The sequence below is a fragment of the Mesoplodon densirostris genome, chromosome 19 (genome assembly GCF_025265405.1).
Source record: "Mesoplodon densirostris isolate mMesDen1 chromosome 19, mMesDen1 primary haplotype, whole genome shotgun sequence".
Classification (NCBI taxonomy): domain Eukaryota; kingdom Metazoa; phylum Chordata; class Mammalia; order Artiodactyla; family Ziphiidae; genus Mesoplodon; species Mesoplodon densirostris.
In genome coordinates this window covers 34,946,853-34,974,631 of record NC_082679.1, presented here as the reverse complement: position 1 = coordinate 34,974,631, position 27,779 = coordinate 34,946,853, and the positions used below count along the sequence as shown (strand labels likewise).

At 36.2% G+C, this 27,779-nt stretch overlaps 1 protein-coding gene across 16 annotated transcripts in view; it reads right to left on the bottom strand.

Annotated features, from left to right (window-relative positions):
* Positions 1-663: 663 nt before the first annotated feature.
* The window catches only part of CHD9 (chromodomain helicase DNA binding protein 9), a 247,375-nt gene continuing 220,259 nt past the window's right edge, over positions 664-27,779 (bottom strand). For 12 of the 16 annotated variants that reach the window (XM_060084508.1, XM_060084513.1, XM_060084509.1 and 9 more), the window contains 10 exons: positions 26,641-26,843; positions 23,751-24,656; positions 22,646-22,809; positions 21,632-21,904; positions 20,723-20,891; positions 16,108-16,247; positions 15,346-15,567; positions 9,327-9,455; positions 6,335-6,439; positions 664-4,037 (listed from right to left, as the gene is read on the bottom strand). In XM_060084508.1, the coding sequence (XP_059940491.1) occupies positions 3,159-4,037; positions 6,335-6,439; positions 9,327-9,455; positions 15,346-15,567; positions 16,108-16,247; positions 20,723-20,891; positions 21,632-21,904; positions 22,646-22,809; positions 23,751-24,656; positions 26,641-26,843 (3,190 nt within the window). In that variant the 3' untranslated portion in view covers positions 664-3,158. The remainder of the gene's footprint in view (positions 4,038-6,334; positions 6,440-9,326; positions 9,456-15,345; positions 15,568-16,107; positions 16,248-20,722; positions 20,892-21,631; positions 21,905-22,645; positions 22,810-23,750; positions 24,657-26,640; positions 26,844-27,779) is intronic. The other 4 variants (XM_060084521.1, XM_060084519.1, XM_060084517.1 and 1 more) reach the window with 4 other exon arrangements.

Here is a 27,779-nt window from a genome sequence, read left to right as displayed (position 1 = left end):
TTTATATAGTGTATCTTCTCTCAAAAACATCCAACATAGCCAATTCTTCCTCCAGCAGTGGAACATATTACTGATCCTCTGGGTGAGCACCAGATGAAGCTGTTGACTTGTGTTTACTATATTTTACAAAAAAGAAAGGTTTTCTAAAGCATGGCAGTATAGTTGAATGTGTTCAAGTTAAATGAGGGGTGATGAGACTCCACTGTTCTACTTTTGTAGTTCGAGGAAAAACAAATTTCTTTCATATTTATTAAAAAAACATTGCAAACAACAGTGATGAATTAGGAAAGTCTCTAAGACCAAGGGAAAAAATAATTACTTATCTTCAAAATGGACTTCTTTAAGAGGTTAGGTATATCTCTGGGTCTTTCTGGATTTTTAAAGGTCCAGGGGAAGAAAACTTCAGGAAATAATAATATTGTGGATATAATTATAAAAACTTCTGTCTCTTAAAAATTCTTCCACTTTCCTTTTAAAGATTTATGACTATGGTTTCTTTCATAACTGGAATAAGATAAATTATATATAAAAATAAAAAAACATTGTCATGTACAGAGGCTGACATCATGGGTAGTCAAAGAATATGTTTAATAAAAAATAATTAAACTTCCATTTGCTCTATAGAACATCATAGAAAGTAATTTAATAAATTACAAATGACTTTTTAAGACGTTTGCTCAACTACAGAAAGCAAATTCAGACTACACAAAACACAACTGGTAAATATTGCAATGTCCAAAAGAAAAATTGGACTAAGACTTGAATCATGAAACCTGAAACAAGGGCTATAAATACAAGGCAATAACAGCTATAATTCTTTTAGTAACTACCAACACATACTTGGATATCCTTTCAACTGCAACTTTAGTATTATGTAATTCTACTGATTTCTTTTCTTATAACCCTTAACTTTACACAACCATGTTTGCATGTTTTTTTAAGCTGATAGCTGGACAACTTTTCCCCAATCAGTACTAGATAGAAGTGTCTTGAAACCCAAGAGAATGTTTAAAGTTAATACTAGCCTTAATGCTTTGAAAACTGCAACTGCCTTATTACATAGAAAGAGAATCACTAAGATGTTAACCAAATTCAATTGATCATAATTAGGAAAATACTTTATCTCATAAATTTGATACAAATTAGATTTTAGTGACAAGATCTAGGGCTTTTTCCCCCTTTATTTTAAATTGGAGACAGAAAGGAATGAAGATCATGTGGGTATAACTAGGGGGAGAGAAGGGAAATGTGGATGGTGCTGAAATACTTTACCGGCAAACTAAGTTAACTGTGTTTGAAAAACTTTGGCTATCTCATAGGTGTATTCTAGTTAAACAAAGGTGCAATACTGCAAAGGGAAGATACTAAATATGTAATATATCATTTTCATGATGAAGAATTACTACCCACTTCTCCTGGAAGGGCATTATAGTGACTATTGCTAAGACATTGCATAAAGTACTATCAATTCAAAGTACTATTTCGGGAAAATACAAAAATCAATACAATCCCAATGGAACTTATATAATTTTGTAAATACATATAACACTGTCTCTCTAATAAGGGGTTAGTTATTTTACATACAGAAACATAATTTACTGGTAAAGGTCTTGGAAAATCCAATATAATTGCTTAATTCATGACAAAGCAATAGAGTTCTATCAAAACATACTAAAAGTTATTTTTTTCTCTGGGAGAGAAGTGGGGTACTTTTCCCCTCACAAACTTTATCACTGACTTATTTAAGAACCAGAAAAACGCTAACACTTATCTCTCCTTAGGATGTAAATGATATTTTCTTTCCAATTCAGTTCTAATTGTTTTAAATGTATATGAAGGTGAACCTGGACCTCTACCTTGTCAGAATAATAGCAGCTTTAGCAGGAGAAATTGTATCACAAATCAAACATCAGACAAATTTTACATGGTAAAGGGTTCTAAGAAATTGATCAGAAGCCTTTGGCTTCATTTTTTGTGGTTCATAGGAGTAACGTATATTTTTTTGAGATTATTCAAAGTGCATTTTCAAAATGGGCAACTCAGTATATTTAATATAAACTGATAACCCAACACTGATTCTGGGCAACATTTAGTCTGCTTATACGTAGAAACTCAAAATGAATTGAGACTATCTGCATATTACTTTACCCTATTATCTGTTAATTCCGGAATATTTCCATGACGTAAAACACAAATAGAAACTACACAAATAAAGCAAACAAACAATTTCTTTTACATGAAGTATGCTGTGTTGAAAGTTCTTTTCAGTGGCATTTCATGAGTCTGCCTTTTCTGAACCCTGGAAACAGACATTACTCATCTGAGACAATTATTTCTAATAGGAGGCCAAACTTTGAAGAGCTGAAACTAAGTATGTCTAGAGGGTGCCAAAGTTACATGACACAGGATTATTTCATGACTTAATTTTACTGATTTTAAGAGTTAAGCTCAGCAAAAAGCAAGTCATATTTCTTGCCAGATTAACATGATATATAGGATGTGTTTAAAAAACCCCTGAAAACAAGTATAGAATTAGAAACGAATGTAAACTTCCTAAACTAACTCAGCTGAGGTAACAGGTAGCCAGTTAAATTGGCTGATTGGGAAACTTATTTCTTCTTTAAAACACACTTGTACCTGAATTGGAAATATCAGCAGTGCATCACAACACTAGAGCATTTTCATGTAATTAAAGCAATGGATGGTGATGTAGATTCTACAGCTTTCATGACATTCATTAGCTGCCCAAATTATTGCTGAGTTTTGATCTGTAAATTATAGGTGTCAAGGAGGCTGTAAAACTATATTCAAATTAAATCAGTAATATGCATAAAGTATTCTGTGTTCACTGCAAATATATTAAATATACAACTCTTATTGAGCATAATTTTCATAAAATTAACCCCCAACAAAATTATAATGCCTTTTGTTGTAATTTTACACCTTTATGTATTTGATAGTACATACGAGTTCAGAAACTTATGAATCTTAAGAAATATTACATGCAAAACGTCTCTGAAAGCAGTTTGCACTTCTAAACAAATAACTGAAATGTTCAGTCAGTAAGTTATTGATGCACTCAACACTGGGGTATTTACAATTAATAATTAAAGGAAAAAAATCCAAAATCAGTTCATAATTTAAGTGCAGTCTGGGAATCAGTCTTCATTACTAGAATCTGAATCCTCAGATGACGATGGTGTACTATCAGATCCAGATGAAGCATCGGCTTTCTCTGAACCCTCATCTGTGCTGTTTTCATTGAGAGGACTCGGTTCAGTTCCCCCTTTGTCTTCCTGATCTCTAACTCTGGAATCTTCTTCCTTTACTTCTACAGACTTAGACGAGCTTAAGTCACTGTTTTTATTTTTCTGTACATCAAAAGTATTGGACTGGGACAAAGTTGGAATATGAAGATTAAGGCCTGGAGTGAGAAGCATCCCTGGATAAAGTATATTAGATAGTAATAGTGGGTTAAGAGCTAACGGGTTGGCAGCTGCAGCTGCACTTAATGCAGCAGTAGAGGATGCTGAAGGAGAACTTGACACAGAGCTTTCACCACCATTCTCTGAATTTTGGCTCTCTGTCCTTTCTTTTTTTCCTTCTAGCTCCGTAGAGTCATTTCCCTTTTTTTCTTCTGTTCCAGATTCTGTAGGCTTTGTCAGGAGTCCTCCCATGCCCAACAGATTTGGCAATCCAGTCATTCCTGACAGCAGCATGGGGAACATGGCAGCCATGTTTTTAGCTTCTCCTCCAGAAGAAAGGCCAGCAGGCATTCCCATCAGCCCTGCGGTTACTTGCAGTGACTGCAAGTTTTGCAGGTTTTGTTGTAAGGCCTGAAGAGTTGTGAGGTCCACACCTGGAAGTAATCCATTGGCTAATAAAGGATTGCCTGAAATACTGGTGGCAGTTGCAGCTGCTGCTGCCGCAGTGGCCTTTGCAATTCCACTTTTAGGCCGTCTCCCTCGCCTGCTTACTTCCTCTCTCACAACGGGACCAGTGAGAATACGTTCATACATACTTTCTGGAAGAAATCCCTAAAAAAAGAAAATTCATCAATAATAACCATTTTCAAATAAAATCAACAGCTATTAGTTTGTGATACAAATAAGCTATTAAAAATAGGTAATCATTCATAAACTTATTCTGTATTGATATAACATAACCAATTATGAGAGAGATAACCTAATTTCATCTTAGTATAAGTAGTGGCTTGAAACAGCTCTTCTTCTCATTTTATCTTAAGAGGGCAGAAAGAGGTCTCTGGCCCTCTTTTATAATGTGAGGCATAAGTTAGTAGAATAGTTCTGGAAAACAGAAGGTCCGAAGAAATTTTTTCATGAGGGTTATTACTGCCATGCCCTTACATTTTTCACATCACCAATTGCTCTAGAAGACTAAAGAAGTGCGCCTCTTTTAATCTGGAAGAACAGTAAGGAAAGGACAGAAGAAGTAAGTAAAGATTAAAATGAGATGCTTCATATGACTCTTTCCTGACTATCACTTTGGGAGTAAAGGAGACAGAGCCAAGCCGAAAAAGAGAATCAACAGGGGGGAAAAATCACTTGGCTCAGAACAGCAGTAGCACCTGCAGACCGGGAAGCACCAAGTCCAGGGCAATGGAGGGCAACCTATGCTACTTTCTTGAAATTCTCCCATGATTTTCTCAGGCTCAAAACTCCTAGAAGTAAAAAACAAACAAATGAACCAAAATTCCTAAGAGTTTTAGGAGTTTAGAACCACTAGGCCAGCACTGTGCAATAGAAATAATGTAAGCCACATATGTAATTTAAAATTTTCTAGTAGCCACAATAAAAAAATAGGTAAAACAGAAATACGTGACACAAATTTTAGCAATATAGTCTATTTAACATAACAAAACATTGTCATTTCAATATGTAATCTATGAATATTATTGAGATATTTTATATTCATTTTTCCAAACTAAGGCTTCAAAATCCATTAACAGTGCTTCACACTTACCACACCTCCTACTTCAGACTAGCCAAATTTCAAGTGCTCAAGAGCCACATGTGCCTGGTGGCTACCATTTGTGACACTGTAGCTCTAGACAGTGGTTTAAAAGACTCTCATGGGACTATTTTTAAATTGTTTTGAATTGATCAACTTATTTGTTCTCTTTACAAAAGCATTAGGGTTCACTACAGAAAACACGACAACAAAAAAATACAAAGAAAAATATCATCCATAGTTTCACTGTTCAGAGATAACCACTGCTAACATTTCAGGATGTGTGCTTCCATCTTCCCCTTGTGCATATAAACAGATTTTACAATTCTCTTCACCTCTTTTCTAAAATTAAAAAAAAAAAAAAGAATCATACTGCACATAGGTTTACTGCCTGTCTTTTTCATTTAGACACCTGTAGACATAATAGCTATTATTTATCCAGCACTTACCACATGGTTAGGCTTTGATACTCCAAGAGCTTAACTACTACCCCATTTAACAATACTGTGAACTTTTTCTCCCTTGTCATTAGATGTTCTTTTTTAAGATATAATTTTAAAAATAGTTGCAGTTTTTCAATACATTGATGGACCACTGGTATATTCCCCATTTTTATTACTATATTATGATGAATAACCTTACATATATATATATCTTTCTCCATCTTTGTTTTCTTAATATGCCTTTTAATCAATCAATCAATCAATCAATCAATGAGGCCACACTGTGCAGCACGTGGGATCTTAATTTCCCAACCAGGGATCGAACCCATGCCCCATGCAGTGGAAGCGCAGAGTTCTAACCACTGGACCGCCAGAGAATCCTGCCCCTGCCGCCCAATATCTTTGACTATTCATTGTGGCATTACTCAAATAGTATCTTAGAGATTAAAGTAAACACAAATCAGCATATATTGATTCTGCATTCTAACTCAAAAGCATCTGAGAAATTTGTAACATATTCTGCAAAACAAAAATTGTGAACTAAAAAATATCTTCACATATTCTTGGAATATTTTGTTAATTTTTTAAAAATAAATTTATTTATTTTTGGCTGTGTTGGGTCTTCGTTGCTGCGTGTGGGCTTCTCACTGTTGTGGCTTCCCTTGTTGCAGAACATCGGCTCTAGGCGCGTGGGCTTCAGTAGTTGTGGCGCATGGGCTTAGTTGCTCCGCGGCATGTGGGATCTTCCTGGGCCAGGGATCGAACCTGTGTCCCTTGCATTGGCAGGCAGATTCCTAACCACTGCACCACCAGGGAAGCCCTATTTTGTTAATTCTTAACTTAAAATTTAATCTAAGTTATCATTAAATGGCATCTAATTTTAAAAATGATTTCTGAATTAGCATTTATGAAATACTCACAGACTGCTTAACAACATCTCCCCATTCAGGAGCTACTCCATATTCTGTATTTTCTTTCAGGAACCGACATAAATCTTTCAGAGGGGGAGCAAAGGCACCTCCAACCTATAAATGAAAAACAGATTGTTAGACACTTAAAAGCACTATTAAATATGAAGACATTTCTTGCTTTTATTCTGTGCTGTACAGAGTTTATTTTTTTAAAACACATGTATTCATTGAACCACTTTTGACAATCTTTATTACATTAAAAAGGACTACCACAATCCACAAGAACTATTAATATACTATATAAACATGTGCTAATGTAAATTTTAAATGTTTTTTTTCCTTTTAAATTAATTAATTAATTAATTTTGGCTGCACTGGGTCTTCATTGCTGCGGGCAGGTTTTCTCTAGTTGCAGTGAGCGGGGGCTACTGCGGTGCGCAGGCTTCTTACTGTGGTGGCTTCTCTTGTTGCGCAGCACGGGCTCTAGGTGTGTGGGCTTCAGTAGTTGTGGCACGCAGGCTCAGTCGTTGTGGCTCGTGGGCTCTAGAGCGCAGGCTCAATAGTTGTGGTACATGGGCTTAGTTGCTCCGTAGCATGTGGGATCTTCCTGGACCAGAGATCGAACCTGTGTCCCCTGCATTGGCAGGAGGGTTCTTAACCACTGTGCCACCAGGGAAGTCCCTTAAATGTTTTTGAGTTACTGTGCCACCAGGGAAGTCCCTTAAATGTTTTTGAGTTACTGGAACAGTAAAATAAATAACTACCATTTACTGTGAAATTACTATGTTGGATAGGCAGTGTAGCCTAGTTAAGAGTCTACGCTTTGGAGTCAGACATACCACCTACATGAACTAGGGTAAATCAGTAAATCTCTTTGAACCTCAGTTTTCTGATCTGCAAAATGGAGATAACAACACCACCTCCCTCATAGGGTTTTATGAAGATGAGATAATTCAAGTGCCTCAGCAAAGGTTCTGGCACATAATAAATATAAGCTATTATTATTATTATCATATTACCAACTATTGTGCTAAGGACTTTAGAGTACATAATTTATTTTAGTACTCACTACATCCATTTAAGAATGTATTATTTCTATTTTTCAAATGAAGGAACTAAGCCTCAGAGAAGTTATACAAGTTGCCTAAAGCTAGCTAGTAAGTATTAGGATCAGCTTTCAAACCCAGGTCTCAAAAACCCATGCACTTATCTATTATGTAAACTGATACCCTAAAAAGTATAAAAATATACATATCCCTTTAAATGTTTAAATGATTTGAACCTACCAATTTAATGTTCCTTTGGAGTCTAAAGATACTTCTTGAATAATTCCTTTTTCCACACCTTTTTGAATGAATACATACTGTATCTTGTTAGGATATAGACAGGGTTTAATATGGCCAGTTATAATACCTATAGGTATTCTTATCTAGTATTTCCTATAGTCTTTACTTAGCCTCTTAAGTTTCTGTTGCCATCTCCTTTTTATTATGACCTTCATTAAGCTCCAGTTTAAACTGGAGGCCCGCTGTATGGTTTATGGGGATTCAGCAAGTGGATCTTTTCCTTAGTAACTGATCAATCCTCAAGTCTGTACTCTAGAAACTCAGAACAATAAAGAAATCTACAAACTAAAGGAAATGAACGGACTTTTATCAGGTTACAACAATGAAAAATAAAAATTAGGGTGTTTAATGTTAAACCTAACAAGTAAAAATTTAAAAAATGGTTCCATTTCCTTAAAACTGGCTAACAGAAATTTATTCATATCTAGAAATGCTAATTTCATTATAAGATGAAGTGCAAAGGTTTGTAACACAATCTATGCAAGCATAAAATTAAGTAAAATGCAACTAAAATGTCTTCTTGTTCTTCCCCTAATATATCTATGACATCACTTTAAAGCACTAACAAAAGCTGAATAAGCTACCTCTACAAAACTGGGGAAAAATCAGTATTAATTTTAATGAGTTAGTGCATATGATAATATTAAGACAACTGTTATTTTAAAAGTAGTTTTCTTCCAATTTCAGTATTTCTTCTGAGAAAGTCAAATGATTTCATGTATTTTTATACTAGCAGTGAGGTCATTTAACAGAGAGCAAGACAGAACTAGGCAATTAATGTGAGCTATGTAGGGTAATTTAATTTGTGAGTGAAGGAACTCAACGAGAAATTTGCTGTTCTTACTCTGAGGCCATTTCTTCTTTCTTACTTATTTTGTTGCTTGCTCATCAGAATAGAAAACAATAAAAATGTCAAAGCTATGAACTTACAAAAGGGTGCCACAAGTGTTCTATCATTTACTTTAGGAGGTAAAAGAGACATATACCAATCCAAACATAAAACAGACACAATTCGGGGAAACAAATGTTGAGCCACATTTGGTTCAGAAATAGACTTTGGAAAAACCTGACTTACCATTCATCAATCAATAAAGCAAGAAGGTAAACACAGGGATACTATTAGTGTATAAGGTACCGTTGTTTAAGACATTTTATTTCCATCTATCAGAAAATTATGTAATATGCCAATTTTGATAGAACAAGACACTTAACAGCCAAATGATGGAAAATCACGTGATAAATATATAAATCTAAAATGGTCATGATGAGAACAGTGTCTCCTTTCAACAGAGTTTCTCGAATTTTGCACTACAGACATTTTGGACTGGTGTTGTAGGGGTTGTCCCCTGTGCTGCAGGAGGTGTAGCAGCATTCTGGGCCTCTACCCACTAGAGGCCACTAGCATCCTCTTGCTCAGGGCCACTGCTTAGGCACAGATAATGTAAACTAACTTGCTTATTTCATTCAACAGCTTAGACAAAGATGTGGGATTTGAAATTAGACTGCATAAAATTGTAGTCCATGTCTTTTCCTGCAAATCTTCTAGATTTAACCCAACCAGGTTTGTTAGAAAATACTGCATAACGAAATAAGTGTTCTAGAGATCTCTTAAGCAGCGAATCAACATGAAAAATTAACAACAAATATATAAATACCTTTCTGGCATTTCTTCTGTTAATCAGCTGAACACGTTCTTCTCCAGTGAGACTATTCACATCTAGTTTATTGGGGTTTCTGCAACGATGCCTTTTTTGCTTGGGTCTGCCCTCATGGAGCTGCATTCTCTAAAATATATGGACAAAGGAATGGCTTGAAAATCTAACTGTGCAACTAGTACAAATAAGCTGATCCAAGAAATTTAGTCATATAAAATTGAAGATATGTTATAGATAAGATATGTGAATACAGTTGACCCTTAAACAGCATGGGTCTGAACTGTGCAGGCCCACTCATATGTGGATTTTCTTCAATAAATACATACTACAGGACTACAGCATCCATGGTTGACTGCACCCAGGGATGCAGAACTGAGGACACGGAGTCTAACTGTAAAGTCATACTCAAATTTTTGGCTGTGGGGGTGGCATGCATCAGTACCTCTGACCCCCATACTGTCCAAGGGCCAACTGTTTATATTACATATTGAAGATTTATATTATATCTTACATATATTCTATCACATATCTTCAATATATCATATTAAAGAATTTACCCCATAGCTATACGTTAAAAATATTTAAGGTTTAAATATTTTTATATTTATTAATAAAAATGCTGAATAAGACAATGTTACATGAACCTTTTCCTCAAATTATATATTTAAACAATTATTCAAGACAATTATTAATAATGATCAGTATTATCTTTCTGTATGCAAGGCTCCTGAAATGAGGACATTGTTCTTTCCTTAAATGCCCTCAAAGATCACTGTATTTCTAGAGTGTTACCTGAAGGAGTTATCAATAATGCTGGAAGAGCTCTTCCTCTTTACATTTTCTCCTGATGAATTTCACTTGAAACATCAGATTTTCTCAGTGCTCTGATACCATTTATATGTGTACTAGTGGCTTTCATTTCTCTTCATCTCACTAATAAACTTTCTTATCTCTTTTCACATAATCCTCACAATACTCAAAGATATTATTCTTTTTTAAAAAAATGTATTCATTTATTTTGGCTGCTCTGGGTCTTCGTTGCGGCGTGCAGGCTCTAGAGTGCGCGGGCAGACTGTACAGCATGCGGGCTCAGTAGTTGTGGTGCGCAGGCTCTCTAGTTGCGGTATGTGGGATCTTAGTTCCCCGACCAGGGATCAAACACGGGCCCCCCTGCACTGGGAGCACAGAGTCTTCACCACTCGACCACCAGGGAAGTCCCCCAAAGATATTATTCTTTTTTTTTTTTTTTTTTTTTTTTTTGCGGTTCACGGGCCTCTCACTGTTGTGGCCTCTCCCGTTGCGGAGCACAGGCTCCGGAAGCGCAGGGTCAGCGGCCATGGTTCACGGGCCCAGCCGCTCCGCGGCATGTGGGATCTTCCTGGACTGGGGCACGAACCCACGTCCCCTGCATCGGCATGCGGACTCTCAACCACTGCGCCACCAGGGAAGCCCCAAAGATATTATTCTTATTTTACAAATGGGAATCAAGGCTCAGAGAAGATACCTTCTCCTCAAGGTCATGCAGCTAGCAGGTGGCAATAAAAACTCTTTCCATCAAACCATGCTGCTCACCTCTGTTAACAACTGTTAACAAAGTAGGGCTTCATGTCTGTAGTCATTTCTAAACAATTAGAAATTCCAACAGACTAAAACTCAAACTCTTCAGCATGGCACACCAGTCACATCACAGCCTGGACTGAATTCACCTTTTCTATCCAATTACTATTACCCCACTCACTCCCTCACATACTCTGGAATATCAGACTAGTCACTGTTTTATGACTATATCCTTTTTAGACTCTCTTCATAATTGTTCTATAATGCCTAGAGTATCCTCCTCTTATCCTGCCTAGAATAAGTAGGCATTTGACCAGTATTAACCTGGTCAAATGTCTACTTATTCTTTTATCATCCACCAGTCATAGGTCAGCTCTATTTTCTATCTTTTCCCAGATACTTTGCCTGGGCAGAGTAATTATTCTTTTATCAGTTTCCACGGCAGTTTATACATACCACTGGTATACTACATATACCACGTTATGATCATTTTGTTGTACAGATACCACAACAAAAGTGTGAGATCCAAGACACCATTAATGTGAAGTGCCCTTGGGAAATCATACCAGTCGTTATCTTGTATTCTGTACTCCAACAAATGCTACTTATAACAATGTTTTAAAATCTTAATAATAAAGTTATATAAAAAATTAGGACAAAAGGTTTATTTGCAGGGAAAGTGATGTACTGCTATAAGTTAAAAAAAAAAGTAATAAAGATTCCTTTGCAGTGGTAAGAGAAAGGTATGACAATCTTCAGAGACTAGAGTATAACTGCCACGAGGGCAAGAACTTTATATTGTTCAGTTTTATCCTAAATCCCTTTAAATAGTAACTAGCACAAAATAGCTGCTCGATAAAAATTTACTGACTGAATAAATGAATGTTATTTTCTAACATGTTAATAAGTATAGGGTTATGGGCTTCCCTGGTGGCACAGTGGTTAAGAATCTGCCTGCCAATGCAAGGGACACAGGTTCAAGCCCTGGCCCGGGAAGATCCCACATGCCACGGAGCAACTAAGCCCGTGCACCACAACTACTGAGCCTGAGCTCTAGAGCCCGCAAGCCACAACTACTGAGCCCACGTGCCACAACTACTGAAGCCTACGTGCCTAGAGCCTGTGCTCCGCAGCAAGAGAAGCCACGACAATGAGAAGCCCGCGCACTGCAACAAAGAGTAGCCCCTGCTCACCCCAACTAAAGAAAGCCCGCACAAAGCAACGAAGACCCAACGCAGCCAATAAATAAATAAATAAAATTAAAAAAAATAAGTATAGGGTTAAACTAACAATTCTCATTATTTTTAGAATTGCAATACTCATTTTATGATTGCTCACCTTACTGACAACCCTTCCTCTCATAATTACAAGAGCTTTATTTGGCTTTTTTTTTTTTTTTTTTTTTTTTTTTGTGGTACGTGGGCCTCTCACTGTTGTGGCCTCTCCCGTTGCGGAGCACAGGCTCCGGACGCCCAGGCCCAGCGGCCATGGCCCACGGGCCCAGCCGCTCCGCGACATGTGGGATCCTACCGGACCGGGGCACGAACCCGCGTTCTCTGCATCGACAGGCGGACTCTCAACCACTGAACCACTAGGGAAGCCCTGGCTTTTTTTTTTAAATCAAAAGAATTAAGAGAAAGTTTATTTGAGAATTTGTGGCATCTTTTGAAAAAATTAGGGATAGGAAAGGCATTCAAAAGCCAAGACTGAGGCTCCCTATTTTAGACTACCAGGTTATCTCTTGGGGACAATAATAGCAATGTAAAATATTAAACTAAATATATATTACAGATACAAGTATATAAAAATGTATATTACAGTCACATTCTAGGGACTGGAGCTTTTGTGGTTCTTTTGCATGAAAAAATAAGGTAATGAATTTTTTTCTGTTAATAACAATCACTTTACCTTTATATAGTACTTTTTAGTCTCCAAAAGACTTTCATTTTTAATTTTTAAAATCACTGACTCAGTAAATATTTACAAGGAGCTAGATACCATCCTCTGTATCAGGAATTACGTACTAAGTCCTGGGGATACAAGGTGAATAGGACAGCCCTTAAGTTCATGGGGTAGGGGACAACTTCAATAGGTTATCCAATTAATCTTCATAATGGAAGCAGATAGAACAAGCCCACTAACTTCATTATACAGAGGATATGCCATTACTCTTTTACCTTCTAAAATATATAGAAACATCAAGGGAGACTGATACAAAATTTGGTACATCAGCATCTGACAGTAAAGCATTACAAACTTAAATAATAGATTTCTATGAGTAAGAAAGCCATACGCCCATAAGATAGTGAGTAGAAAGTATTTCAGAGGATAAGAAAAATGCAAATGAATGTATCTGTTCTCATCTTTGACTAATATGAACCATGCATCTGAAGAGAACCAGAAGGTGTATTCTTATGAGATCGTTTTTGTTTTGTTTTGTTTTGTTTTCGGTACGCGGGCCTCTCACTGCTGTGGCCTCTCCCGTTGGGGAGCACAGGCTCCGGACGCGCAGGCTCAGCGGCCATGGCTCACGGTCCCAGCCGCTCCGCAGCATGTGGGATCCTCCTGGACCAGGGAACAAACCCGCATCCCCTGCATCGGCAGGCGGACTCCCAACCACTGAGCCACCAGGGAAGCCCTCTTATGAGATCTTAAGTGTAGTAGTTTGGACAGTGGATTTAAGACTTATTAGCTGTGTGGCCTTGCACTATTTATTGGGTTGGCCAAAAGGTTCGTTTGGTGTTTTCCATAAGATGGCTCTAGTAGCACTTAGTTGTCTTTAACTGCATTCAAAACAATTTCGTTAGATTGTATTGTGACAGCTGTCATATCAGCATGCATTAAAAAAAAAACTTATCAAAATTGGTGAATTTTTGCGTAGCCATTTTAATACTGAAGGTGGAAGGAAAAAAAGCAACATTTTCGGCATATTAAGCTTTATTATTTCAAGAAAGGTAAAAACACAACCAAAACACGAAAACAGATTTGTGCAGTATATGGAGAAAGGGCTGCGAGTGATCGAACGTGTCAAAAGTGGTTTGCAAAGTTTCGTGCTAGAGATTTCTCACTGGATGGCGCTCCACGGTCGGGTAGACCAGTTGAAATTGATAGTGATCAAATTGAGACATTAACTGAGAACAATCAACATTATACCACGCGGGAGATAGCCGACATACTCAAAATATCCAAATCAAGCGTTGAAAATCATTTGCACCAGCTTGGTTATGTGAATCGCTTTGATGTTTGGGTTCCATGTAAGTTAAGCGGAAAAAAAACCCTTCTTGATCGTATTTCCACATGTGATTCTCTACTTAAACGTAATGAAAACGTTCCGTTTTTAAAACAAATTGTGCCAGGAGATGAAAAATGGATACTGTACAGCAATGTGGAACAGAAGAGATCGTGGGGCAAGCGAAATGAACCACCACCAACCACACCAAAGGCTGGTCTTCATCCAAAGGAGGTGATGCTGTGTATATGATGGGATTGGAAGGGAGTCCTCTATTATGAGCTCCTTCCGGAAAACCAAACGATTAATTCCAACAAGTACTGCTCCCAGTTAGACCAACTGAAAGCAGCACTCAATGAAAAGTGTTCGGAATTAGTCAACAGAAAACACATAATCTTCCATCAGGATAACGCAAGACCGCATGTTTCTTTGATGACCAGGCAAAAACTGTTGCAGCTTGGCAGGGAAGTTGTGATTCATCCACCATATTCACCAGACATTGCATCTTCAGATTTCCATTTATTTCGGTCTTTACAAAATTCTCTTAATGGAAAAAATTTCAATTCCTTGGAAGACTATAAAAGGCACCTGGAGGAGTTCTTTGCTCAACAAGATAAAAAGTTTTGGGAAGATGGAATTATGAAGTTGCCTGAAAAATGGCAGAAGGTAGTGGAACAAAATGGTGAATATGTTGTTAAATAAAGTTCTTGGTGAAAATGAAAAATGTGTCTTTTATTTTTACTTAAAAACCAAAGGCACTTTTTGGCCAACCCAATATTTAAAATTTCAGTATTTCCATTTCTTTATAAAGTTATAATGATGCCATTCTGATAAAGTTAGGGGGTGTTAAATTAGGTAATCCATGCTAAGTATAAAGCCAGGCACACAGCTAAGTCTCAATAAACATTTACTATGATCATTTTTATTATTTTAAAACAAACTATTTGTGGGAAAAGATTGCAAGTTTTGTAACTTTACAACCTTCATTGAGTCTATGATAGTACTCTGTATATGAGAGGTGATTTTTATTACTTAAACACTTATTGAATACAGAATGGAAAAATGGAAAATGATATTGTATTGTATCATGGGAAAGATAGTCATTATTTTTTTCTGCTAATTTTCCTAAATCTTGGGCAGAACACAAAAGTGGGTGAGAATTTATGCTTCATCATTATAGGTGTGACCAATCATAGAAGTAAAATATACCAAGTTTTATAAGGCATCACCTACAGGAATAAAAGCTCCTAAATCTTCCACATAACCTGGGTGCTCCTTAAGCCATTTTTCCAAATCCTTTCTCTTCGGTGCATCATCGCCTGCAAGTCTTGTCCCATCTTTAAGATTAATAACTGGAACGGGACTTTCTGTATCAGGAATTCCTTGAGGTTGAGTATAGGATAGTGCTGGATTTATCCCTGTAGAAATCTGTGAGGTGGTTAAGCCTAAAGTAACCTGTAGAAAAACATCAAATGACAATTTTATTTCCCTGCTTTAGCATTCTGATTTTGGTCCAATGAAGCAATTCTTTTTGAAGAGGAAAAAAAAAGTTGTTTAAAGTTCTGCTAAATCTTTCAAATTTAAAAATTTTATGAATCTTGGCCAGTGCTGGATTCTACTGAGATACAATCTAAAGCTATATAGTATACTCCTAATTTTCTAGTTATCTTTATTATTCTACAAAACATTCACAAACAGCAATATGTATATTTACTAGAATTGAATTTTGGACTCAAGGATCAGTAGTTTTTTTGTTTGTTTGTTTTTTGCAGTACGCGGGCCTCTCACTGTTGTGGCCTCTCCCATTGCGGAGCACAGGCTCCGGACACGCAGGCTCAGCGGTCATGGCTCACGGGCCTAGCCGCTCCACAGCATGTGGGATCCTCCTGGACCGGGGCACGAACCCGTGTCCCCTGCATCGGCAGGTGGACTCTCAACCACTGCGCCACCAGGGAAGCCCAAGGATCAGTAGTTTTTAAGCATTACTTTACTTACATGATTAGGTGGTTTATTTCTGTTGAAAAAGAGGATGTCAACACCTTCTACATTCTTCCTCCTTCCCCGCCTTTTTTTGACTACAGGCTGGTTGTCTAATAAAACTCCATTGGCACCAAGGGTTGATTGAATGGGAGTACCTAACAAATTAAAAATGCAAAAGAGTGATAAAAATCTAGTTCTTAAATTACAAGTAATTACTTTTCTAAATACATAGACATTTTGCGGGGGTTGGGGAGGGATGGAGTGGGAGTTTGAGATTAGCAGATACAAACTATTATATAGAGAATGGATAAACAACAAGGTCCTACTGTATAGCACAGGGAACTATATTCAATATCCTGTGATAAACCATAATGGAAAAGAATATGAAAAAGAATGTATATATATGTATAACTGAATCACTTTGTTGTACAGCAGAAATTAATATAACATTGTAAATTAACTATACTCCAATAAAATAGAATAAAATAATGCTTGTAATGATACTCATGATCAAAGAAAAAGTTTATTTAAAAAAAATACACAGAAATTTAGTTCTTATTTTACAAGCAGTCAGACTAAATCAAGCAATTCTTGGACTAAAATTACCACCTCATTTCTCATTTAAAAACCCGGAGAATTGTAACCTAGGTCTCTTTCAACTTTTGACTTGTCTCCTCAAATTTTTCCCCTGGATAGTCACACATCTTTTCTTTTGTCCCCTTTTCGAGGAAGAACCATGCCTCTCTCATGTACAAGACAAACTTTTCCACCTTTTTGAACCCATTAATTCCTACTTTTTCTAAAAGTTTGTTTTATCATTTATCTTTGTTTTTTTGTGCCAAAATATCTTACTCTACATTAGATTCTTATCAACTTAAAAACATGGCCCAACTCAAACAAAAAATAAACTTCTTTCCACTTTTTCATAACTTTCAAAACTGTTGAAAAGTTGGTTGCTATTATGCTCACCTTTCTCACGACAAACTCACTCCTCAAAACAGTCCACTCCTGCCCCAGCCTATTTAAGGTATTTTCTTTAAGATCACCACTGTTTCTTGCCAAATTAAACTGACCCTTCTCACTCTTCATTTCAGTAGGCACTCACTAAAAAATGTTTGTAAGAGGTATGAATGAAACAGTTCCATGCATTCATTTTTTTCCTAATAAATAAATACACATTTATCAAACAGCTATGTACAAAGCACTATGATGATTCAAAGGTAAGACACAGTTCCTGTCCTTAAAGAGTAGGTAATCTAGAACACTCTTATAAAAGAAAATATTAAGAATGAGATGTTTGCTTAAAATGGTTCACAGTTTGTAGCAAGAAATGCATTTTCAATCATTCAAGGAGAATTTTTGACCAAGTCCTGTGTAACCCTGAAAGACATTTCCCGACATTTCCCTTTGGTTGGCTGTGTAACCTTATGGAAGTCACTCTCCTCACATCTCAGTTACAAAAAATACCTTAATTCATAATTAGTAAGGAGTAACTAATTACAGTGAATAAAAATTATTTTTGCATATGAAAGCACTGAGGAATGTGACATAACATTATTTAAAAAGAACAGCTTTCATTATTTCATTAAAATCAGATTAACAAAATATTATGAATATTTGAAAATACTTTCACTATAGTACATTTTAACTGTAATAATAGAATAACTCTCCTAAAATACTACTTTTAAAAGTACTATTCTGTTTTATAAGAACTTCTCATGGCTTCCTATTCTAGTATGAATGAAATGCCTTACATCAAGCCTCATTCCTGCCTGACCACCAACCCAATCCCCTCCCCAGCTCACTTTTTGATGTTACCCATTATCTAGATTTACCTTTGCTAAGCAGTTTTTGACCTTATACAAATATCTCTCCAGTAAGAATTTAAACAGTAGCTAGGTCAGTCTTATCCTAAAACAATACAATTTTCCCAACATCAAGTCTCTGGTTCACACTATTCCCTGACTCTCTCTCAATGTCATTTTCCAGAAAGACCATTATCTAATCTTCCTCTTATAAATTCTGTTCAATTCTGCCTCTTCCACAGGGCTCTGCCTAAGTCTCTAGACAGCAGTGACTTCTCTCTTTTCCAATATTTATTAACTATAATGCTGTGTAGCAAGATATATTATCTTGTTTTTAACATATTGTCTAATATTTTAACATGTAGGTCTAGTCTACCAAGCAACTGAAAGGCAGAGACCGTCTTAAGTTTCTTTTACTTTCCCTTCACTGCTATCCCAGTGTTATATAAAAAGAAAAGTACTTAATACAATTATCTATGGAAAAACATTAGTATACACTCCAAAGTATGTATTTATAAACAAATCCTATTTGATCATTTATAAACATATCCAATTTGGCAAATTATATACTCCCTTGACTTCTTTCGTTTTTTAAAACAACAACAAACCCAGCTACCCTGACTTCTTTTTGAGAGTGATTTTAATAAACATTACTGATTTATTTTAACCTAGAATCCAAAATGGAAAATTTAACCTAGTCTACTCTATAAAGCCTGTGTTGTCTTTATCTTAGATGTAATTACAACAATATTAAAAATACCTTCTTTCTATTGAATGCCTACTAGGTGCCATACTCTGAACTAGGTTTTACAAATGTTTTCTTAAATTACCAAAAACAAAACAAAACACAGAGGTATTAAGCCCATTTTATAAATGTGATCAGAAACATTATGTCTCAGGCCCAATGTCACCACAGTGGTAAATGACAGAATTCAAATCCAGGCTGTTTGGCTCTACCATCTTTTGTGTACTATTCCAGGTGGTTTCTGGAATAGGCCCTTTAGTTTTGTCCTCTTATAATTTATGCTATTTTACTGTCCTTCATTAATTAATTTACATTATATGACGTATCTTCACTCAAAGCTTTTAGATAAAATTCAGGGGTGCCCATACAAACATAAAAAGGGCTTAATACGAAGAACTATAATAGCAGTTGTTGAGCATCTAATTCTAAAACCTAATTTTAACATCTGTTTAGCATCTAATTATGTGCCAATTTCCATACCAGTCACTTTACATATATTATTTAACCCACCTAACAATGCTACCTCTCCGTTGACCCCAACTCCTCACTTCACAAACAAGAAAAGGTTAAAAAATGTTAGCAGGTTTCCTAAGAGTCATGTAGGAAGACAGAGCTAGATTTCACATTTACAGGGACTTCTCTGGTGGTCCAGTGGTTAAGACTCCGATCTCCCAATGCAGGGGGCAAGGGATCAATCCCCGGCTGGGGAACTAAGATCCCGCATGCCACATGGCATGGCCAAAAACCAAAATAGATTTCACATTTGCAATGATCAAGATGGATGAGATACAATTCTTAGATAATTCTAACTAGTTTTAATGTTTGAGGCTTTTTAATATTTGGTATAGGTGCAAATTAGTGTTATAATTACTACTGATACTATTAAAACAGTATTATTTACCAAAGAATTACTTATAGGCAAAGACTGTACAATCTTCAGCTGCAATAGCAGTAAAATGTTCAGACGTATCAATCCCACTTTATAGAGTTATGGACTTATCAAGGTACAAGCAGTGGTATTATTAAACCCACTTAGGTTGGGCAAAAAAGCCCAGATCTTATCTTCCCCATCTCTTCCCATTTTCTCACAAAAAAAAAAAAAAAAAAAGAGCTCCTTGCCATTGTAAATCACAATTTTGGGGATTTATACTTCATTAAGAGAACTGTGGCTCATTCATACACGTCTGAAAGTCCAGTAACTGGAGACTTACACTGAATGGTTAATGAAACCATAAGAGACAAAAGTAAGTCTGATGACTCTAATTTATAATTTAATTATAATTTATAATTAGAAAGTGGTAAGAGCAGCAAGTGGAAACAGCGATCAATTTAACACCTATAATAAAGGAAACAAACTTCAGGAATTCCACACATTGTACATAGGCAAAGGAGTTTTGAAATGTTTACAAGTTATTGCATGGTGAACGAATTTAGTAGAATACTGAAATAGAGTCCTTAGCCTTATGTATATGGAGGTATAAAGGAAATTCCAGTCACTTACCTGCTTTTAATTGAAAAGTTACATTTTTTACGATTAGTATGCTGTGGTCCATACATTTTAAGACTCAGCTGCTCTTAACTAAAATTATCAATTCTTGACAGCATACTTTAAGACGGACACAGAAAAAATTAAAGTACAACTAGATCAAGATAAACAAAATAAAAAAACTGCTTATGGATGGATTCCTCAGTGCCTAGAGAGCACAGAACACAGGGCACCAATTCAGTATTCAATAAATACTTGTTGATTCAAATAGTCAAAAGGTTAGTACAAAATATCGTCCCAAGGGGAGATATGATCATTGTTTTCCAAATGTTAAGATTATCATGCATAGGACTAGGTTAATTCTGTGAGGCCTTTGAAGACAAAACTTCAGTCACTGAGAAGAACCAATTGCAGGCAAAGTTTGCTTCCATCCAAATAAGAAGAAATTTTGTGATAATTAGGGCTTTCTAATAATAAGAGGGCTGTTTAAAGTAGTAACAATCTGGTTCTTGTAAGTGTTCTAGGAGTAAGTAAAAAAGGATTTGCAAATGATGGACTATTTCATGCTGAGGCAATGATTACTAGCATATTCACCTGATACTGGCATGGATTTTGGAAAACTGGCGAGGCTGGTCTCTGACGCACCTTGAAGGTCCCGAAGTCGAGTGAGGTACTGCTGCTGCCCTAGAGCACCATCTTCACTGTCCAACGGCCTTCTCTGAGCAAGCCCTTGCTTCTGAAATGTCAACTTCAAACCACCTTCCTGTTAAACAAACACCATTAATAAGAAAGAAATGATTAAAAAAAAGAAACTTGTAGTATATTGAGAGAAATCTTTTACTTAGAAAAAGTGAGGTTAAAAACCCTGAAAAGTTAATCATGTTCTCCTATTCATACATCAATTGGAGAAAAACATTTAATCAATTTTTATAATGAATATTAAAATTTCTACCTTAAATGAAAAACATCCAGGTATTACATATACTTTTCTGAGTAAAACGAAGCTTTTCATGTGACTAGCACATTGTAACCTTTTCAGCTTCTGACCTATGTCTCTGTGTACACTATTCACATGACATATTAGAAGATATTACCCATGTTTTAGACACTGAGTAATCAATTTAGCTTCAAAAATCATACTGAACAATGAAACGTTACTGATAACAGGGCATGCTAAATGTTTAAAACAGGAAGTGCACTGACATACCATGTGAATACTATATAAAAGAACCAAACAATAAGAAACTGTCAGACTGTTTAAGAAAGGATCTTGATCTGCAGAAGGACTATTTTCAGAAGTATAGGTAGAAAAACATATTTAATGATGATTCCTCTAGTAGAATATTCAAGTTTAATAACCTGGATATCTAAAAGAAAACAATCCAAATGCCAGAAAACAAGTATGTGAAGGAAGTAAGAGTAAGAGCAGGCAGCCATTTGCAGGAAAAGCATGCTGCACACCGCAATCGCAATCAGGTCCTAGGGCAATAAAAATAAACATACGTCTTTGATTTTCACTGTAAACTCCTTTTCTCGTACATGCTTCTTCACCTTTGACATCTGTGTTGACTGATCGTGTTCTTCTTTAACGCCAGCACCTGCAGGAGTGGGCACGCTGGGCTCGTTATATTCTGTAGCTGCGCCAGAGCTGTCCAGCAGCTTTGTGGTATAGAAAGAAGCCACTGCATTGGCATCATAACTTCTTCTAGCTGAAGGCCACTTCCCTTTCAGGACTGTTTGACAAATACTGTCCAACCGGTTGATCATCACACGGTCCTGGAAAAGCATGAACATCAAAGGATAATTTTAATAACTGAGTCAGAACTTTGGGGATCACAGCCTTGATGGATTTTACCCTGGTACAACATGTGTATTTGGTATGCATACATATTCTCACATACATTTACAATTCTATACAAATTCCCATTGGTGACATTAAAAAATATTATACCATAAAGATATTTTTCTGTTCTTTTGTTTTTATAAGAGTAACACAGGTTCCTTGTAAAAAGTTCAAACAACTCAGAAGTATACAGAAGAGTAAAGAGTTCTCTCCTCTCCCATTTATTTCGCAACCTCACTCCTAAAGGTAAGTACTCTTCTACTAGCCTAGTCACATACTGGAAGAAGAACTGTCTTAATCCAATCTGAACCCCCACCACTATATGTACATGTACTTAAATGAACCTTTTTTCTAGGTCACATACGGCTTGGTAAATTTCTTCAAGAAGACCCACTTAAAAGCACTTAATTCATAAAGAAGCACCTGAATACTAACTTGTATGTGAACATAGCATTCATTATCTTTTCTTCTAAATATTCTAAGGTTATATTGAGAAACACATACATTTAAGTAGACCTAATTTACTTGATAGTAATATTTGATACTTTTAATGCTAACACCAAAATGTCATCCCACATATAAGTGACCTTTTTTTACTACATAATATCTATCATTAAAGAAATATAGAAAAATACTCAAAAAAAACCTATTCCAGCAAGAAATTACTCATTTACCTTTGGCCAGTACGAAGCTGCCAGCATGTATCCACCTTGTAGGATGTAAGCAGACTCTGGGGTCCCGTTGTTCATCTGGAAACTATCCTGGGTCTCATCCTGGGTAGTGCTCAGTGATGCGACGCTTTCTTCATCATAGGCTTTCACGTGAGGGGTACCTTCTGCTAAGAATAATTATAACCAATTATAACTGTTTTAAAAAGACTGCATAACTCAATTTTACATATACTTTTCAAATCCTATGTAATTATTCTGATATAGTTGAAAATGAAAAGTTAGAAGTGAAAAAAATTCACCTAGAATACAATAAAGTACTCATTATTTTAAAAATTGAAACAAAAGCATAATAAGTGGCATAAAGGAGTTTGAGGAAAAAAGCGTTAACAAACATCCCTTTCTGCATGAAAATTTGACCCATGGTTAACACTCTAGGTCTGTTTCCCTGGAAATACATAAACTCTTGATTGGTAAACTGTATCTGCACTGGGAGGATACAAATATTGCTGGGGAGGCTATCATTCTCTGAAGACGGGACTCATAATTGGGCATGTCCCTTGTGGTAACCCTGAAAGTCATGCTTATGGAGTTGTTACAGGAGATTCTCACTCTTGTGGGTATCACAGTGGCTCCTGTGTCCACTTGATGTTGACTCATTTCCTAAGCTGTTGGACTGCTATAAGGACACCCGCAGAAGAGGACCACCTAACACTACCGACAGGCTGAAGTTCCTATGCTAGATCTTTCTAAGTAGGGCCAAGTAGGGCCTATGATACTCTTGTAAGTTGGATTGGTGGCTGTTATAAAATATTACCTTTATTTGTTCACTGATCAACTTGTTCCAGGCAAGATGTAATACTAAATTTAAGGCAATCACAAAGTAATAAAATTACTGTGCCAAGTCACTAATCTGGCTTAACTAACCCATTTTGCAATGTGAATATTGAATACGGAGTAAGAACCAGGAATTTAGCTGCGTTTTCAGTAGTCCTTCTCTAAGAAAATCTGTACACATAAAATTTAAATATGCTTAAGTGATCCAAATCAATTCTTTTCATCTTCATGTGAAATGCTGTCTTAAAAGAGCAAAAGCACTTTATGCATATACCTCGCTTTTGGACTTCCTCTTCTTCACTGTCACTTTCTTCTGATGAAGATGAGGAGGATGATGAGGAAGAGGAGGACGAGGATGAGGATGAAGATGATGCTGAAGAACAAGAGGAGGAAGAAGAAGAGCTAGAGCCTGATCGAGAGTGGGAACAAGAAGAGGAAGACGAGGAAGAAGATGATCTGGAAGAACAGGACGATCTCTCGGAATCAGAGTCAGAATCAGAACTAGACTCTGATCCTCTTTTGTGGACTCGCTGCTTCTTAGAAGCTGGGTTTGGAGTTAGAGGCTCTGTTCTGGCTGCAACCATGCGTCTGTCTGTTTCACCTTTTCCACCAGATTTCTGGTCTCCAGTAGCCTGTGGTAAAACACCATTCTTTGGACTTACAGGCTCAGACTTTATTAGTGTCCTGGTTTCCTCAGAAGTCATAGATTCTTCTTCAGAAAACTGAGGCTCCTCTTTAAGGTTTTCACTTTTAACTTTCACATCCTCTAGAATAATACCTTTAGGATCTAGGAGCCTAGGTAGAGAGGTAAGAGGAGAAGCAGAAAGTGCTACTTGATATTGCTGTAAAAGTGGGGTAGAAGTCCTTGAATGAGCCATCTTACTTTGACTGTAGTTCCTTTGAGCTGCCATAAATGAGAGTTCAGGATCACGAAGAATGTGATAGTCTGTTCGGCTCACCCCGTGTTTAGCAGCTCCAATGAGCAAGTCCCTATCATGAGGGCCACACTCCCACCAGACTGGTAAGTCTGGATTTGGATGGCAAAGCTTCAAGCGCTCAAACAACTGTGGATGTCGGAGGGCCTGTTCCCTTACTTTCCTTAGAAGTTCAATGCGATATAAAGTCCTAGAAGCACGTTCTTCTGTGATTGGCTGGATAAAAATATTTGGATCCACCAATTCTACATTGAAACAAAAACAAACATATTACACTCAAAGATACTTCATTATAGATTTAAAACAAATAAAGCAACTTCTAAAATGCACCTCTACTCAGTATCATTGTATACTTTCCAGAATTTCTTTTTAACATTTTTAAATGAGGAGAAATATAAATTTTAGAAAGAAGTACTAAAAATCATGTAACATATAACATTGGATCTATAGAAAGTTAAGTAAAACATTAAAGTTATTTTGGAGGTGTGTTAATATAACTAGGAAGTTACTTTTAAGAAATTCCCTATGAGCTAATGTCATACTATTATGTGTTTTTATCAAAGAGAAAAGCACTCAAATTCATTTATAAATACAAATTAAAACTGTTAAATTAACACCCCATAAGCAAACTTAAGTCCACATATCCTTAACTGCACCGAGGTAACTCAGGGCATTACAGTGAACTCACAGGGACAACAAAGGTTTTCTTAAAATTTGATGGAAACATGGGAATAATTGTCAGTGTATGAACTACTAGCCTGAGATAGTTCAGTTTCAACATCAGACCATACTCTGTTCCTTTTGAGGAGGTCTTATCTTTGTGAGCAGAGATACTGGCAGTTGAGAAGTCCTCAGAAAAAGATAGAGGCTTGTTGAAATAATGTAGAGACCATCTGAAGGAGTTACTAATGGCCAAATGTGGAACAATTTGAACATCAAAATGAATTCTGATAGTATTGGATTATAACCTACAGAATAAAAAATAAATACCCAAATGAAAAAATACTAATATGAATAAATAACTAAGCAGACTAGGGAGAAGGAACAGCTTTTCCTTGCAGGAGAACTGCATGGTAAAAACTGTTGCAGACAAGATCTACTGATGGTTACTAAAATCAATGGGTGAAAGTTTGAGTAGAACAGGATTTGTGTTGTCTCAAAGTATCTTCTTAAGATATCTGTTAACTACAGGGGAGAAGATCACAATTTTACACTGGAAAAATGCAGCACAAACTAGCTAATCCAAAGAATCAAGGGCAACGTCATCAGCAATAAGACATAATGACATCATGAACCCCTTGACATTACATTCCAAGAAGGACACAAAATCATTTCTGAGGTATTCTTGCAAAAAAAAGGCATAACCTCAATCCAATTGTGTGAAGACAATTGGAACACAAGACAAATCCAAATTGAGGGGTTTATGGCAAAACTGATCAAAGGTATCAAGGTCATTAAAGAAAACAACAACAACAACAACAACCCCAAAACTGAGGAACTGTTAGAGACTGCAGGAGGCTAAGGAGAAAGAACACCAAATACAATGTGGGCTCCTGGAACAAAAAAGGACATCAGTAGAAAAACTAGTAAGATTTGAATAGGTATTTAGTTAATGGTATTGTACTAATTGGGCTAATAATTATACTATAACTATAGTCATGTAAGATTTTAACATTAGGGAAGAGTGAGGGATATATGGAAACTCCCTACATGGGCTTCAAAAACAATTAAATTCACCCCAGAACAGTCCCTTAGCTGAGCATTAGCAGCTCTGATTGTTTTCATTTTGTTTTGTTTTTTTGAAGGCCCTGGGTGTTTTTTTCCTATTAAAACTCTTTAAAATGTCTTTTGAGTGGAGGCCTCACTTCTTGCAAAATTACTTGTATAAATAAGCCCTCTAAGCACAGTTCCTATAAGACGGACTAAACATACACATTAGTTCTGTTTACCAAAAGCTACCCTTTATCTTCCACCTCCCACAATCATAAATCTAAATCTAATAAAAACACTATTTTCTCAAAATTAAATGTGTACCTTTATTCTCTTTAGATCTCATTTCAATAGTAGAATTAATGAGTAAAGGATCTTTGAGCAGAGTTTATTTACAATTCAGAAAAACTGGTGAAATGCTGAATTAGACAGTACTAAAATAAAATAGCTGGAAATTTCTGAAGTTTACTAATTTTGCTTCTTTGACTGAAACAAGGAAAAAAGAAATTTTATACATACCGTCTTTGGAAGGAAGACGACAAACCCTCCGACACATAGACATGAATGCATACAAATATTTCTCCAAACTATCATCAGTTTTCTTATGTAGCCTAGCCATAGCTCTAAATTTTGTCCAATCAAATTGGCCTCTGTCAGGATCAAACACCACTCCAAATGTAGATACAACTCTATAAAAGTCAGCTTCTTCTCTTCTCGTCCATCTATTTTGAATAGATTAAAGAAAAAGTCACATTTCTCACGGAAATAAATAAATATTAATGCAAAATACAATGACTATAATAAAAATTTTTAACCATTTCAAGTACCTAACACTTTAAAGGATTAAATCCAGGGCTATTTCCTTAGAAATAGATTTAAAAATGCCAGCTGACTCATCTATCCAAACGTGCTTCTTTTCCTTCAGACAATAATAGTTTTTTGCATACTTACTGTGCAAAAAAATATGCATGGGATACAAGATTGTATAGGATATGACGACCCTCCCTTTGGGAAAAAGATAAAACATTTCAAACATATTTACAGTATAAGGTAGTATTTTACAGTTGTATGTATTATAGAAACCATGAATTTTAGGACAGCACAGAAGATGGAAGGATCTATTCAAACTTGAGTGATGAAGAAAGGCATCACAGAGTAAGTGGCATTTAAGATGGAACAAGGTTAAGACTAAGGGAGGGAACTAGAAAGAGGGCACAGAATAAGCGAAGTAGGAAGTAATCTACATTTTAAGGGGATGATGACTATTCCAGATTGAAAAGGAGATGGCTCATATTGGGGATAGAGGGAGATAGGCTTGGGGTCAGTTTATAAAACACTCTAAATATCTGGCTAAAAATAGTCTCTATTCAGTTGAAAGTTCCTGAAGATACTTTAAGAGGGTAATATCCTCACACACCATAGATCTCCAAACACAGTAGAATATTTTCCCTGGTTAACAATCACAAGTTTGTTATGTAATGAGAAAAAGCATATGAGAAAAACCTTTGAAAAACATTAACAGGCCATTTTTATCATAATGATACATTAAGAAGATTAATGATGATGTAAAAATAGTCATTCTGGGAAACCAACCAATCAAGTCATATGAACCTTGTACCTGAGTGATAAAGTAGGAATGGAAAAGAAAGGATCAATTC